Source organism: Trichosurus vulpecula, chromosome 1, assembly GCF_011100635.1.
Source record: "Trichosurus vulpecula isolate mTriVul1 chromosome 1, mTriVul1.pri, whole genome shotgun sequence".
Taxonomy (NCBI): domain Eukaryota; kingdom Metazoa; phylum Chordata; class Mammalia; order Diprotodontia; family Phalangeridae; genus Trichosurus; species Trichosurus vulpecula.
This window is the reverse complement of record NC_050573.1, coordinates 530,540,405-530,555,825: the sequence shown is the minus strand read 5'-3', so window position 1 is coordinate 530,555,825 and position 15,421 is coordinate 530,540,405. Positions and strand designations below refer to the sequence as shown.

Here is a 15,421-nt window from a genome sequence, read left to right as displayed (position 1 = left end):
AATGTAGTTCTTTTTGACTCCAGGCCCAATGCTCTATTCACTGCATTACTTATCTGCCCCCAAATAGAAAAAGGTAAATTCTTTTCCCGATACAGTAAACAAAATCCAAAGTCTCCTTTGTTGGCCTTCTCATTCTTCCAGCCACAATTCTCTTATGTCTGCTCTTATATATCTATACTCTTTCCTTCAGAGATCTCATCCACTCCCATGGTTTCAACCGTGTTTCCATATACGTAACTCCCAGGTCTGTACTTCTAGGACTGATCTTTCTTCTGGGCTCCAAGTCTTCATTTTCAGCTATACTTTGGCTATCTCAACTGGAGGTTTTGTTTTCTCAAACTCAGTATTTCCCCAAACCAAACTCATCATCAATACTCCTCCTCCTAACCAGACTCCTCTATTTCTATCAATGGTGTTCCTGTTCTCCCAATCAACAAAACACAAAAACTTGGATATTTTCAACACTCATCTCTCTATCTCTCAACTCTAAATCCTGTAGGATTTTGCTTCACAACCATTCTCAGTCACCCATCCTAATTAGTTCACGTGTAACAAGTTTCTCTTCCAACATGTAGCCTGGAATGTCATGTGTGAGGCCAGAGATGCTAGAGGGATGCTAGAACGGATACATCTCCTCCCTCTACCCTTCTCCAAAGGAGACTTTTATTCTTGCCAGAAAAGGAAGCAGGAGGTTGGGGGTCAGACATCAGCAACTCAGCTCTCCTCAGAGAGAAGGAGTACCAGTCTAGAATTTTATCTATCTGTTCCCTTAGATATGGTTAGTGTAAATTTGGAAATATATTTCACATGATTGCACATATATAACCTGTGTCAAATTGCTTACTCTCTTGGGGAGGGGGGAGGTGAAGGAGAGAGGGACAAATTTTTGAACTCAAAATTTTGAAAAAATGAATGTTAAAATTTGTCTTTACATGTAATTGGAAAAATAAAATACTATTAAAATACATGTGTGGGTGTAACAAAATCAAAAGTCCTTGAAACATAAGTATATAGAGTAAACATGAAGAAAACAAATACATAATAGTTAAATATAGATATTTTGGGAAGGAAGATACTAGCAGTTAGGAGGCTTAGGAAAGGCTTTGTATAAAAGATGGTCCTTGAACTGCACATTTAAGGAAGAGATAGTTCTCTGAGGGGGAGGTAGGACAGAGGGTGATAGACCAATGCAAAGGTTTAGATAGAGACAGGACATGTGACCTTTGTGAGGAACAGGGAGAAGGCTAGTTTGGCCAGTTTGGTCATACAACATGGTTGGGGTATAATGTCCAATGAAGTTGGAAAGATAAACTGGGGTCAGGTTGTGAAGGAGCTTTTAAGTTTTTTGTTTTTGTTTTTAATCCTAGAGGCAATAGGGAGCCACAGTTGAGTAGGGAAGTGATAGGGTCGGATCAGCATGTAAGGAAAATCACTTCCAGATCTAAGCCTATGATCTAATGATCCTGTGAAATGCCACCACTTCTTTGAAGCTCCATAATCACCTTCATTGGAAATGATCGGTCCCTTTTAGGAATTCTCATAGTAGCTACATAGTGTTACCTCTATGTACTCTCACAGTACTTACTCATTTTCTGAATGTTTCATATGGCATTTTTACGGTTTTGTGGTTATTTGTTTACCTATCTTCTTTCCCTGCTAGATTGTAAGGCTCTCCAGATAGCGGGCCAGGTCCTATTCATTTTGGTATCTCTTATAGAACCTACATCAATGCTTTATACATATATGAGTTGAATAAATATTTGTTGCATTAACAGATGGTCCACATTCTGGAAAGCTCCATTTCCAGTCTTGTCCATCACTAAGCCAAATTGCTGAGTGTAGACAGCTGGGTATAAATAATAGCAGATTTAAAAATACTCACTGTACAAAGAGATTAGTGGGTTGGTTGTTTTCCAAATTTCAAGAGCCATTTTCTAGGACTGATGCCAAAGACAGAGACCATAGTTAGCTTAGAGGATCAAATATACAATCCTCTGTTTGGCTTTCTGTTTTGACTTTTCAAAGTCTTTCACAACCAGGTCCCTTCCTACTTTTCCAGTCTTATAATAGCTTATTCCCCTCAACATACTCTGAAATCTAGTGACACTGGCCTCCTTGCTGTTCCTCAAACAGGACACTCCATCTCCGGACTAATGTTCTCCTTTCTTATCTTCTCCTCCTGGCTTCCCTGGCTTTCTTCAAGTTTCAGCTAGAATCTTACCCTCTTTAAGAAGTCTTTTCCATACGCCTTAATGTTCATGCCTTCCCTCTATGATCTCTAATTTATCTTTTACATATCTTATTTGCACATAGTTTTTGCATGTTGCCTCTCCCATTCAGCTGTGAGCTCTCTGAGGGCAGAGACCATGTTTTTGTGTTTCTTTGTGTCCCCAGAGCTTAGCACAATGCCTGGCAAATGGTAGGTGCTTAATAAATGCTTGCAGGCATGACTTATTCACTTGAATATTGTTCCTTTGTGTGGAGCACTATAAGTCAAAGGGTAAATGAGACAGAACCATCTGGAAAGCAGAAAAATGTCTTTCAATATGATTTGAGTTTGGGACTACTTAATTACTGGAGGACTTCACCAAAGGATCATAAAACAGATGTGGAAGGGACCTTAGAGATTATTTAGGCCAAGCCCTCCCTACTCCCACCACCCACCATTAACTTTTTCAGGAGAAAGCTGAGACCAACAGAGAGGAATTGTCTGCCCAAGGTTAAAAAAGCATTAAATAGCCTTGAATCTAGTTCTTGTGATTCCAGATGTAGTCCTCTTCCTACTCTACTATGCTGTGTCTATATAAGCTGTTCAGATCCTTCATTGTGTTTTCTCTCTTCTTTTCATTTAGGGAACTGAGAAGCTCCCAATTCCCATGATAGACCACCCTTCTGAAAATCCATCACCCCAAAGTCACCCCATGCAACACTCTAAGACCACCAAGACCCTGTTCCCTGCAGTTCCTGTGGCCACCAAGACCAAATTCCCCACCAGTCACCATACAGGTATAGTATTAGAAAGGTAGTTCTTAATTCTGTGATGAACATTGGCTAAAAATTGAAGGTTTCTTAATAACACCTAAGGAGAATAAAGGTCCCTGCAGGGTTATTATCCACAGAGTAATTTTAACTGGAATTTTGGGTGTCACAGGACTCTAGGAGAATTACTACCTAAAACAGAAATTTCTGAGTACAAGCACTTCTTTTTTCAGAACAAGCCTGAGAGTGCATATTTCTGTCTTTTAAAAAAAAATAGATTTCCATTTTCTTGCCGGAATGAGATAGCAGTCTGAGTCTGGAAGAGAGTAATGGGTATCTTTTTTCTCAGAACTAGGTTTGTACCACTTGATGCCAAAAACGATCCTTTCCTAGGAACCCTAGTATCATGAACTAATGATATTTCTTGAGAATTGATATTGTGTGAGGTAAATAAAATGCGAAGACTTCACAGGGAAGATATGTATACACACACACACACACATATATATATATACACACACACACTAAGAAATGTTTAAAAATCAAGAAATAGGGAAGTGGAAAAATTCTGAGGCCGTGAGAGTCTGATGGCTCAGCCTCGGGGAAAGTTTGCCCTGAAACTTTTTGTCCTTTCTTCTGGTTCTGGTTTAAAGATTTGCTCAGTAAGAACAGAGTCATAATGATCTGTTTTTCTCTACTGTAAAGAATGGAGAGGGTCTCCCCCTCCCCTTATCCTATTCTCCTTCTCTAGATTTATAGATGTCACCTCAGTTGTAGTCATTAACTAAGGGAATGGGAATTGGAGTTTCTGTGCCTCAGTTTCCCGATTTTTTGTCTAGCTTTCATGCTCAGATTGTAAGCCCACCTCCCAGCCAATGGTGAGAAGGGTCAGAAGTGGGCAGGAATTCTCTTGTGTTAGGTATAATTATGGATGCTTTGCCCCTTGTAAAGTGCCTCCCTTGCTGGATTTGTTCTAGCAGGGGACGGCCAATTCTCAAGAATTGAATAAAATTTATTTCTGTTCCCACCCTGAGATGGCTCCTTATTAACTTTTAATTGGTGAGTCTTTCATCCCACACAATGTCCTCAGGGGGTTGGTCATGGGACCTAAAACCTTTCACATTGGGATCGCTAGCTATAAAGTAGTAACAATGCGATTGTTGTTTCATAACTCGAGCAAGCTGAATCGTTCTTAATTTGCTCCCCTGTATATATCACTTTGGGAAGTTATTGGTTACCTCTCCTTGATTTGCTCCCATTTATGTAGACAGTTGGCTGCTCCAGAAATCAGGACAACAATGGGCCATAGTTACCACCACCTTTATTCTCTGAATCATCTTTGCTAAATTATGGGACAGCTCTCCACAACGTCAACTCTAGCCGCTGTTAGAAGAAAGTTTATTCTACTGAATTAATTGGCTTCCATAAAAGTAATAGACACTTCTTCTCAGTCTGAGTGGGGGGAGATGGGACTAGGGTAAGGAAGTTCTTTTTCCTATTATGAGTCACAGAGAAGTAAGAAAAAAATAACTTAGAATCAAAGGATTTTTGAGCAGGAAGGACCCTAGGGATTGTTGGGTCCAATTTTCCTTTTATAGTTGAGAAAGCTGAGAACAGAAAAGTGATGTAACTTATAGAGGGTGACACAGTGATTTAGCAGCAGAACTGGGAATCCTTCCCAGGACTCTTGACTTCATGCTTTTTGGAATTGTATTGTGGAATAAGGTAAAGAAGACTGCACTTGGAATCTTAAGCCTGGGGTTTGAGTATCTGCTCTGACACTTACTAGATGTGGGATCCAAGGCAAGTCACTTCATCTTTTTTATCCTCAGTTCCCTTATCTGTAAAATAGGTGTAGTATTAGTTGCACTAGCCATCTTACAAGGTTGTTGTAAGATGTAAGTCAAAACACTGTATCAGTACAAGCCATTATCAGCGCTACACCATATTCTTTTTCACTTAATTTACTTTTTTTCTTGTAAGAAAAACACATAAAGGCTAAACTCACTTTATTTTAAAATTCAACTTTATGCAATGAGTATTTTATGTCAATAACATATTTTAAGATTTCTTCAATTTAATATTGAGTGAAAGAAGAAAGAGAAACAAAGCAAGAGAAATTAATGTTGGGAGTAGACAGCTTTGGAGTAGTGATAGAGTGCTGGACTTGGAGTCAGAAAGAGCTTATTAGCTGTGTGATCCTAGACAAGTCACTTGACCTCTCTGTCTCAGTTTTCTCTGGCCTCTAAATGTCCCTTCCAGCTCTAAATCTAAGATCATGTGGTATTGGAATGAGGAAGCTGGGGGTGGTGGTCAATGCCTTGTAATCTCTCCTGCTGAGGGAGGCTGAGATGGTGGATCACATGAGCCACAGAGGGTGAAAGCTAATAAAGGTGTCTGAAACCAGTCCTGCACCAATATGACAAACCTCAGGTATGGAGGGCTACTTTAGGCTGCCTAAGGTGGACTGAACTAGTTAAAGTTGGAAACAGAGCAGGTCGGAGCTCCTGAACCGATCAGTAGTTCAATGGAACCAGTGAGTGGCCCTGGGTAAGATAGGGAAAATATTCTCAAGTTAAAAAGGAAGTTTCAAAGAAAAAAAATGGGTGGAATGAGAAGAGAGAGAAACACAAACAAACTAAAAAGGGAAGAGAGAGAAATAAAGAGCCAGGGGTTGGGGCAGAGTTTAGATGACTAGAGAACCACATCAAGGGAAAGATACAAAAGAGGAATAGGGCAAACTTGGAACCTTTGCTTTGGCTCATCCTTTGTTCAATACTATCTCCTGTAGTCACTTGTTTTCTAAATGTAAAATAAAAATCCCTTGTGTTTACTTTTTTAATGTTAAGATGAAAACACACTGCAGGTACCTGAGATAAGCTTCACTTTTCCCAGTGCCATCTGGCAATGCAATCCAACACAGAACAGAGGGCCAGTCTTCCCCAGAGAGGTCAAAGGTCAGTGTTTTTTTTCTTCTTTCTCTCCTATTATAGTTTCAGGCTGGTCCACTCTAATGGGTGGGGGAATGGGTGGATGATTTCTCAAGAGTTTCATGTCCCACAAAGGGTTTTTCTTCCAGTCATAGAAACACCTTACATTTGTAGGGATAACGACTTGTTCTGGCATATAACATGAGAGAAGAAAAGGCCACAAGGTTTGGAGACGGGAATTTGGCTGATATGAGTGTGGTCACTGGGCACAGCTGTTGTAAGGCTTGTTGATTACCTTAGGGTTTTGATCTTGGGCCTCAGCAGCCAGCATACAATTCAACAAGCATTTAATAAGGTCCTACTATGTGCCAGATACCATCCTACGTATGGACTTAGTATATTATTTTAGAAATCCAGCTGTGGTGTTCTGCCAGCTGCAGGGAGAGTTGTGAAGAGAGAACAAAGTAGAATTTGAGAAAAAACAAAACTTCTTCCCTAAAACCAGGGTCTGCAGATAATAACACCAGTCATCATAACATCATAACTGGAATCACCCGAAAACAACTGGGAGACAGTGCGAAGAAACAGGGGAGACCAAAATAAATGGTCCATGCTAAAAGAAGTAAGGCAGCTACAAGAAGAAACTGGTATAAACAAAGCTTCTCTTTTCTTGCATAAAAGGATTTGGAGAAAGGAGGGAGGAGGCAGCAAAACTTGGAAGGCACATCAAATTTTCACTTCTGCCCCTCTTCTCTACAATAAGAAAAAAACAGAAAACAAAAATCACTTTTCTTTGCCTTTTAAGACCAAATTGGTGATTATCCATCGACAGGTTTTGGAAGGAAGATGTAATCCTTGATGCTTTAGTAGAGTTTTCCCAGGCTTTCAAGCAGCAACATTCAGAGTCGTCTGTAGGGTCTGGTCAATTGACCCCATATTCTAGAGGGTACCCTACCCTGCCACAGTGTTAGCAGGTGGGAAGAAGAGGCCAAGGCACTTCTAGTTTCTAGGTACCTGAGTGGGAATAGCTTTATTACTTAGTCAAAATACTTCTCTTCTTCCTCCCTGTCCCACGTATCCCCCTCCTTATACACTTTAATGTAGTAGATAGAGAGTTGGACTTAGAATCAAGAAGACCTGGATTTGAATCCTGCCTCAAAAATTTACTAGCCGTGTGACCCTGGGCAAGTCACTAAACCTCTTCTGTGTCTTGGTTTCCTTATCTGTAAAATGAAGGAGCTGGAGATGAGGTCCTTTCTAGCTCTCAAGCTATGATTCTGTTCTCTTATAGTAACTGCTTCCCTTCGCCTTTTCCCCTCCACACAAAGACTCTAAGATGCGGGGAGAAGTAATCAAGGGGAGCCCTCACAGAGGGATGTTCCCCAATCCCTGAATGATAGTACCCTCACCTCTCCTTCCATGTATGGCCCTGAGCCCCCAGAGATCTTTCCTTTTAGGAAGAAGAAGGAGGCAATGAAGTTCCCCTCTTTAGGGATATGGAAGCTTCTCTCTTCTCTGTGCAGGGAATTACCTTTTCTCGTAGGAAACATAAATAAAAATGACTTGGCCAGAGACCTGGTACTTTTAAGCATAAAGGTATATCAGAGCTCTGGATGAAGCTTTAGAGAACAATTTACACCATGCCAAATCTGGCTGATAAATTTGTTTTTATTTCTAACTGCAAGACTTTCAACGATACAGACATATTTTCTAAATGAACACAGGGGAGGGAGATGGCTACAGGCTTTTTGTGCTTTGTAACACCCGCTGTAAATAAAACATCAGTTGTTTTCAGTGAAAATCATCTCTCTCATTTCTTTTCTGGAGGGGGGAAGGCAGAACAATTGGGGTTAAGTGACTTGCCCAAGGTCACACAGCTAGTAAATGTGTCAAGTGTCTGAGGATTTGAACTCAGGTCCTCCTGACTCCTGGGCCAGTGCTCTACTCACTGTGCCACCTAGCTGGCCCATCTCTCTCACTTTCTCATTGTTACCTTTCCTCTACCCTTTTATCTTTTGTCAATGAAGCAGTGACATAGATTCTAGTCCTAGTTATACCACTAACTTGCTGTAGTTGACCTTGGATAAATCATTTTACATCTCGGTACTTCAGTTTCTTTCCTGAGCAAAGCAAACCAGAAATTGGGTTCTGGGTTCTATGAAGAACCTTATTTTACCATGAGAATTGACCAAATTGATAAACTTCTGTGGAAAGAGCGGTGCCTCTATTCAAGTTGGGCTAGTTTTTCCTTAAAAGGTATTGATGATCTTGGAAACTTGGTTGGCTCAGAGGACTAAAGGCTCAGGCTCAAACTGTAAGCAACACATCTAGACAGACCCATGCGGACACATGTAGTATACATGGGCAGAACGCACAGCCATAGCACACACTGCCCCTCCCCATTACATGTATCTCCTTTGATCCTTACAACAACCCCGAGAGGTAAGTGCTATTATTATCCTCATTGTACATATTTGGAAACAAGCTGAGAGAGGTTAAGTGAGTTGCCCAGAGTTACACAACTAGTAAATGTCTGAGGAAGGATTTGAACTCAAGTTTTCTTGGCTCCAAATCCAATCCTCTATCCATAACCCAGCAAAATTTAGCTGCCCCCTCCCCCACCACCAAAGCACCCTATGGCTATTCAATTCTGGCCTCTCTTAGCTTTTGTGGAAAACTGAAGACCACCTGTTTGCTGCAAACTTTTCAAATACATCACCATTATACAAAGAGCACAGAGCATTTTTAGGGGCAAGGCTCTCAGAGCCTTCACACTTTTCAGCAGTACCATTTTCTTTAGCCTTATATCAGTGAACGGGCATGGGCCTGTGGCTATGGAATACAGAGAAAGCTCTGGGGTATTTCACAGGATCGTTGATTTAAAATTAGAGGTCATCTACTCCAGCTTTCTTTATTTTACAGGTGAAAAAGCTGAGGCCCAGAAAAGTACAACTTGACTGAGCTCAGGTCAGTAATAAGTGCAGGGCTGGGATGTAAATTCCACTTCACAGCTTGGTGGCATAGTGACTAGAGCGCCAAGCCTGGAGTCAAGGAGACTCAACTTCCTGAGATCAAATCTGGCCTCAGACACTTATTAGCCGTGTGACCTTGGGCAAGTCACTTAACCCTGTTAGCTTCAGTTTTCTTATCTGTAAAATGAACTGGAGAAGAAAATGGCAAACCACTCCAATGTTTTTGCCAGGAAAACCCTAAACAAGGTCACAAAGAGTCAGACAAAACTGAAATGACTTAACATCCTTTGTAGGCATAGTGGATAAGGTACTAGATTTGGAGTTAGAAGGACCCGGATTCAAATCCTGTCTCAGACACCTACTGGCTGTGTGACTCTGGGAAAGTTACTTCGCTGGATTGGTTTCTGTTGTAAAATGAGAGGGTTGGACTGCATAATCTCTAAGGTCCCTACTTCCCCTAGTTCTATGACCTGATGATGCTAAGCCTAGCACTCTTTCCCTGGTATTTAACTGCTTCTCTTTTATCAGCAGTGGGTGGGAAGACAGTGTACTGCATGGTCTCTTGGAAATGACATAGGAGCCTTTTTTCCCTCACCTTTGAACCTCTGAAAGCAATTTACTTTCTTGCTTTTCTGTGCTGCATGTGCTTGCACTGTTCCTAAGAGGAGGCATACTGCTTTGCTCTTGACCCCTCAAAGGTGATCACACCTTTGGATTTCCTGACACCTCAGACTAGTTTTTACTTTGGGGTTGTATCATTTGGTGGCTTAGATCTTCGAAGAGATGATGAATGACTGATAGGAGCAGCGCTTCAAACCATGTAAGAGGTTTTGTCCGGCCAAGATAAAATATGTGTTATGCATATTTATGGAGTATCTTTTAACTGAAGCCCGCTGACTCTCACTTCCTGACAGCAGAATTGAAGAAACAGAGAAATCTAAGTAGAAATGTCTGAAGCTTTTGCTGAACCTCAGTACACACAGACACTATCTTTCTGTTTCTTCGTCTTTTGTCTCTGACTCATATCTGTCTCTGTCCCTGTCTCTGTTTCTCTCTATGTCTCTCTCTCTTTCTCTCATTTGAACATACCAGTTAAGAAACCAACAAATGGATGTGAACCAGTGAAACTCATCTGAAAAATTCTTAGAAACGAATAGATGGAATACTACTGTGCTGTAAGAAATGATGGGCAGACTGATTTTAGAAAAACATGGAAAGACTTGCATGAAATAATGAAGAATGAAATGAGGGGAACATTGGATACGGTAACAGCAATACTGTTAGAAGAATAACTGTGAACGGCTAAGCTATTCTGAGTAGTATGAGATTTCAGATTAACTACAAAGGACGGATGAAGGAAGATGCCATGCACCTCCAGAGGAAGAAATATGCATAGTATGGTTTTACATACGTACATACGTCTCTCTCAAATGGTGGCTTTCTCTAGTGAAAGAGAGAGAGAAGGAAAAACAGTTTGGGATTTAAAATGTAACAAAAAAATAAAATGTAACAATTTTTTTTTGAAAAGAAGAACTGAATTGAACCCTAATAGGGTTTAGCAGGAAGGTAGCAGAGAATAAAAGTCCTTTAAATACATGAGGAATTTAGACTTAAATAGCTGTTGCTTATATGACTGTTTAGTACAAGAGAGAGAATGGCTCCTGGCCCTTTGAGTGACTATATCTAGGATTCTGTTTAAGGATTTTGTCCACTAGGAACAAAAGGGTCGTTAACAGAATACTTGAGATTATTTTTGTTACATAAAAATCCGTCTCATATAGGAATGTATAATCCTTGCTAGTAACTTATTACTTACTCTTTTAAAAAATTATCATTATTATTTTAGCAAGGCAATTAGGGTTAAGTGACTCGACCAGGGTCACACAGCAAGTGTCAAGTGTCCGAGGCTAAATTTGAACTCGGCTCCTCCTGACTCCAGGGCTGGTGCTCTATCCACTGCATCATCTAGCTGCTCTTTAATTTATTCTTTAGGAAATCTTCTGTACCCTCTGATAGTCTACAGTCTTTGTTATCAACAAATTAATCAGCAACTGGTAGAGTAGAAATAAAATTAGATTTCATGTCAGAGGACCTGAGTTCAAGTTATTTGCAATCGGTGTGACCTTGTCTACTCACTGAATCTCTCTGGGCTTCAATTTCTTCAACTTTAAAATGGGGGGGGGCAGAATAGATGAACTTTAAAGTTCCTTTCAGCCCTGACCATAAGATAAATATTGATTTAGGGTCTAAGATGTGACTGTCCTGTGCTAGGTGGTATTGAGATCTCAAAAGAATTCCCCTCTTGTCTAGGAGTTTAGCTAATGTTACACAATTAACATATGTAAAATGATTAAAGAACAATTAAGTACTGTCCAGAATAATTGCAATAGTGCACTGAAATCTGGTGTTCACATTGGTAGTAGGATTTGAGCTGGGACTTTAAGGGGGAGGAGAATGTAGACAAACAAAGGAGAGTAATAATTCAAGGTGGGGAGGGGGAGACAATGTGAATGTAATGTTATCCCACTGAACTCTGGAATCATACCATTACTTGGTTTTAATATTGGTAAAGTATTTGGCTTGAGCCACCATCTAGTACATTATCTACCTCCGGCCCAGACAGGAACTATACATCAAATAGTAAACTAGTTAGGACAAAATAGCAAATTAAACAATAAAGGATCATGGGATTATAGATATAGGAAGGACATCAGAGGTTATCTGGACTAATGGTTCTCAAAGTGTGGTCTGGGGATTTCTAGGGATCCAGAAGGTCAAAACTATTTTCATAATAATACTAAGATGTTTTAATTTCTAATATAGTAAATACTGATAAATGTATAACTCACATAAGGAAAAGCTTTTGGGGGGGTCTTCAATAATTTTTGAGAATGTAAAAGGGTCATAAGACCAAAAAGTTTGAGAGCTGCTCATCTAAACCAACCCACTTGTTTTATAGGTGAAGAAACTAAGTTAAAAATCAACCAATTCAATTATTCTCAGCATCTCCGCCCCCCCCCCCCCAAAATAGGTACACTCTTCTACAGATTAACACAGCAATGGACACAGTGAACAATTTAAAAGCTGGATTTGATTTACTAGGCACTTTTAGTGCCATTATAACTTCTTAAGTAGGGAAGTGGTATGACAGAATCAGTATTTTAGGAACAAATTTTTTCCTCCTAAATATTTATAGAGCTATTTCTGTTAGGCTAACTTGGCTAAGTATGGAGAGGTTGATCACAAACAGGCCTGCCTCTAGATGATGAACTATTTTGCCATAATGACCCATGAAACCAAGAAAAAAAAATGCAAAGTAGCCCTCAGGTGCTTAACAAATGCTTCTTCCTTCCTTTCCCCCTCAGTCTTGTATGGCCTCCTTCTCCAATGACAGGAGGACAAAAGCATTAAGAATTGCACAGATTTTAGACTGTGTGTAAACACTAATTTATCGATACTCTAAACACAGGCTGTTTGTCTGACGGCCAACAAGTTGAGATAATGCTGGAAGACTATAAATTGCATGTAACTTGTTTTCAATCATCCCAAATTTCACTTTGTAATCTATCTCTTTGGAAACCATTCCCTCCCCCAGTGATGTTATCTAGTTGGAAATCATGGAATACCCCAATCTCCATAGAGTCAAAAGACAACAGAGAAACACATAGAGACCGTTAAGTGGACTCTGGCATATTGCTAACAGTGATTTGCATGTAAGACATGGTGTAAAAATATCACCCAGGACATATAGGATTGGGGTCCACTAGGTTGGTCCTTCCACATATTGAATAATAGGTATAGTGGGTAGAGAGACCAACATCTAGATAAAGCCCCTCTGGCCTGTTGGGTAGATCCATTATGGAGGATTTCTAGGAGGAAATGGACATAAATCATATAGGATGAGAAGGCAATCTATACCAGTGGAGAAGGTATCAATATGGGTGGAATCATGGATCCATAGAAGTATTACAGAATGCAGGAATACCTTGCTTCAAAAACAAAAAACCTAATGCTAACTATATGTGAAAAACTGAATAATTATGATACAAATCAACTGGGTGGGTGGTAGAGGTAAGGCAAAGGAGGAAGTAATACTTTCTAATGAGAAATGGATTTTTTATTTTGTCCAAAAAATTAATTCAATTAAATACAATCCAAGTCAGCAAGCACTTATTGAGTGCCTACTATGTGCCAATCAGTGTGATAGACTGGGGAGCTTACATTGTGTGTATTTGCGGGACGAGTAGCACATACACAGAAAACTGAATACATAATATATTGAAAGTAGATACAAAATAATTTTGGGTGAGTGGTAATATGTTAGCAACTGGGAGATTTTTGATAGACTTCCTATAGAAGGCACTTGAGTGGAGCCATGAAGGAGGCCAGAGATTTCGTAAAGCAAAGGTGGAAAGGAAATGCATTCCAGGCATTGGTGGCTGCTTCTGAAAAGGCAAGGAGATGAGAGGTGGAAAGGTGGATTTGGGGAGCTAGTTTAACTTTCACACACATGGAGTGTGTGAAATAGAATAATATGAAAGAAATATGGAAAGATAGGCTGGAGTCAGCACTGTAGTACTTAGAACTCTCCCCTCTTATACATGGAAGCCCCAGGAAACCTACCTCAGTTTCAAGGAACTCTGAGAGTCCACCTGTATACAAAATTACATTATATAAGCCCCACCAATGTGTTTGGTTTTTGTAGCAGGGGATACAATTAATTCAAAGCAAAGTCATTTAATGAAACAGAATAGTAAGAAAAGTTGCAATAGAGTATTGCCTGCATAATCCAAGAGTTTCTTTTGGAAGCAGCTATGGTGTATAAGAGAGGAAGGTAATGTAGGGGAAAGAGCATTATAGTAGGAGTCAGGAGACTTATTTTGGAGTTCCACTTTCAGCGCTTGCTAGCTGTGTGATATGGGAGATGTCATCAAATCAGACACTCTGAGAGAGAAGAGACCTCAAGGGTCATCTAGTCCATCCCCTAACTAAAGCACATATCACCTCTCCAATATCCTTGACAGATTATTAACCAGCTTCTTCTTCAAACCCTTCACTGACAGAGGTAACATATTGTTCTACTGTTAGTAAATCTTCCTGATAATGAAATTGACCTCCCTGTGACTTCCTCGCACTGGGCGTAGTAGTGCTTGCTGGGGTCTTCTGGGACCAGGAAGAATAGGTAGAATCATTTGAATTCCCTTCTGACCTTCCAGTTCCTTCATCTGTTAAATGAAGCTGACAATGTCTGCTCTATCAAAGGACAGTGTTGTTTTAAAACATTTTTGGCAATGACACACTCTCATACCAACCTTGTAGATGGAAAGGTAAAGAATAGATGACAGTACTAAATTACTATGGTTGACTTTTTGCAGGGGAAGTAATGTAAAATATATCATTGAGGACTTATATTTTCCTCGTTAAGGAAAAGGAAACAAGCTGAAGTTAGGTGGGTTTGGAACAGGTTGAATGAACAGACCTAAAATATAGTCAGTAATGAATATCAGCTTTGAAGGAGAGATCTAGTAGGTTTCCCAGGGGGCTATCATAGTTTCTGTGCTATTTAATATTTTTAAGAGTGACTTGGATGGAGGCAACTTCAAATTTTCAGGGAATTATAGCTAATGTTTTGAATGACAGAAGCAGAGTCTAAAAAGATCTTAAAAACCTACAACAATAGACCTACTCTAATAAAATAAGATCTAACAGGGATGAATGTATGATTCTACACAAAGTTAAAAAACAATCAACTTCAAATGTATATCTTAGGGAAGATATGGCTAGACAAGCATTCCTGTGAGGGTTTTGGTGGATTGTAAATTTAATGTGAGGTAAGAATATGATAGAACAGTCAAACAAGCTGGTGTTATCTGAGGCCACATTGAGAAGCCAGTCACTCGACAAGTATTTCTGGAAATGACTGATAAAAACCAAAGGTGATACCAAACTCTTTTTTTAAGCATGAATGTTTGTAGAGATAACTCTGGAACCTTTAAAACACTTTACTATGACTGAACAACTTTTAGAAACATGCCATCTATTGCATAGTGATTTCTACCTATACTGACCTACTGATGTAAGTCTCTTGAAGGCAGAGATTATTTCAATTTCATCATTGTATTCCTGGTACCTAGTAAAGCATTTGGCATACAGTTAGTGATTAATAAGTGCTTGTTGATTATGACCAATATGAAAATATGTTTTACATGACTACACATGTATAACCTATGTCAAATTGCTTGCCTTCTCAATGATGGGCGAGCGGAGAGAGGGAGGAAAAGAATTTGGAACTCAAAAGTTTAAAAAGTGAATGTTAAAATGTTTTACATGTAATTGGGAAAAATAAAATATTCAATTTTAAAATCATTCAAATAAATACATTTTCCATAGAAGATTTTGCCAATGGACTGGCAGGAGGGCTTACAAATCTTTTAATGTTTTGTGGATATCAACACAAGATTTAGATTATTCACTAAAAATGCTTGTTGATTAAATTGCAGAGGGAAGCATAAAAGAAAAGAAGCTTTTGTTTTCTGGAGA

At 39.5% G+C, this 15,421-nt stretch overlaps 1 protein-coding gene across 1 annotated transcript in view; it reads left to right on the top strand.

Annotated features, from left to right (window-relative positions):
* LOC118834064 (kinesin-like protein KIF19) overlaps nt 1-6,512 on the top strand; it is an 85,546-nt gene extending 79,034 nt beyond the window's left edge. Inside the window, exons 18-20 of the mRNA XM_036741508.1 lie at nt 2,853-3,006; nt 5,829-5,936; nt 6,415-6,512. Of these exons, the coding sequence (XP_036597403.1) occupies nt 2,853-3,006; nt 5,829-5,936; nt 6,415-6,512 (360 nt within the window). The remainder of the gene's footprint in view (nt 1-2,852; nt 3,007-5,828; nt 5,937-6,414) is intronic.
* Nucleotides 6,513-15,421: the final 8,909 nt, after the last annotated feature.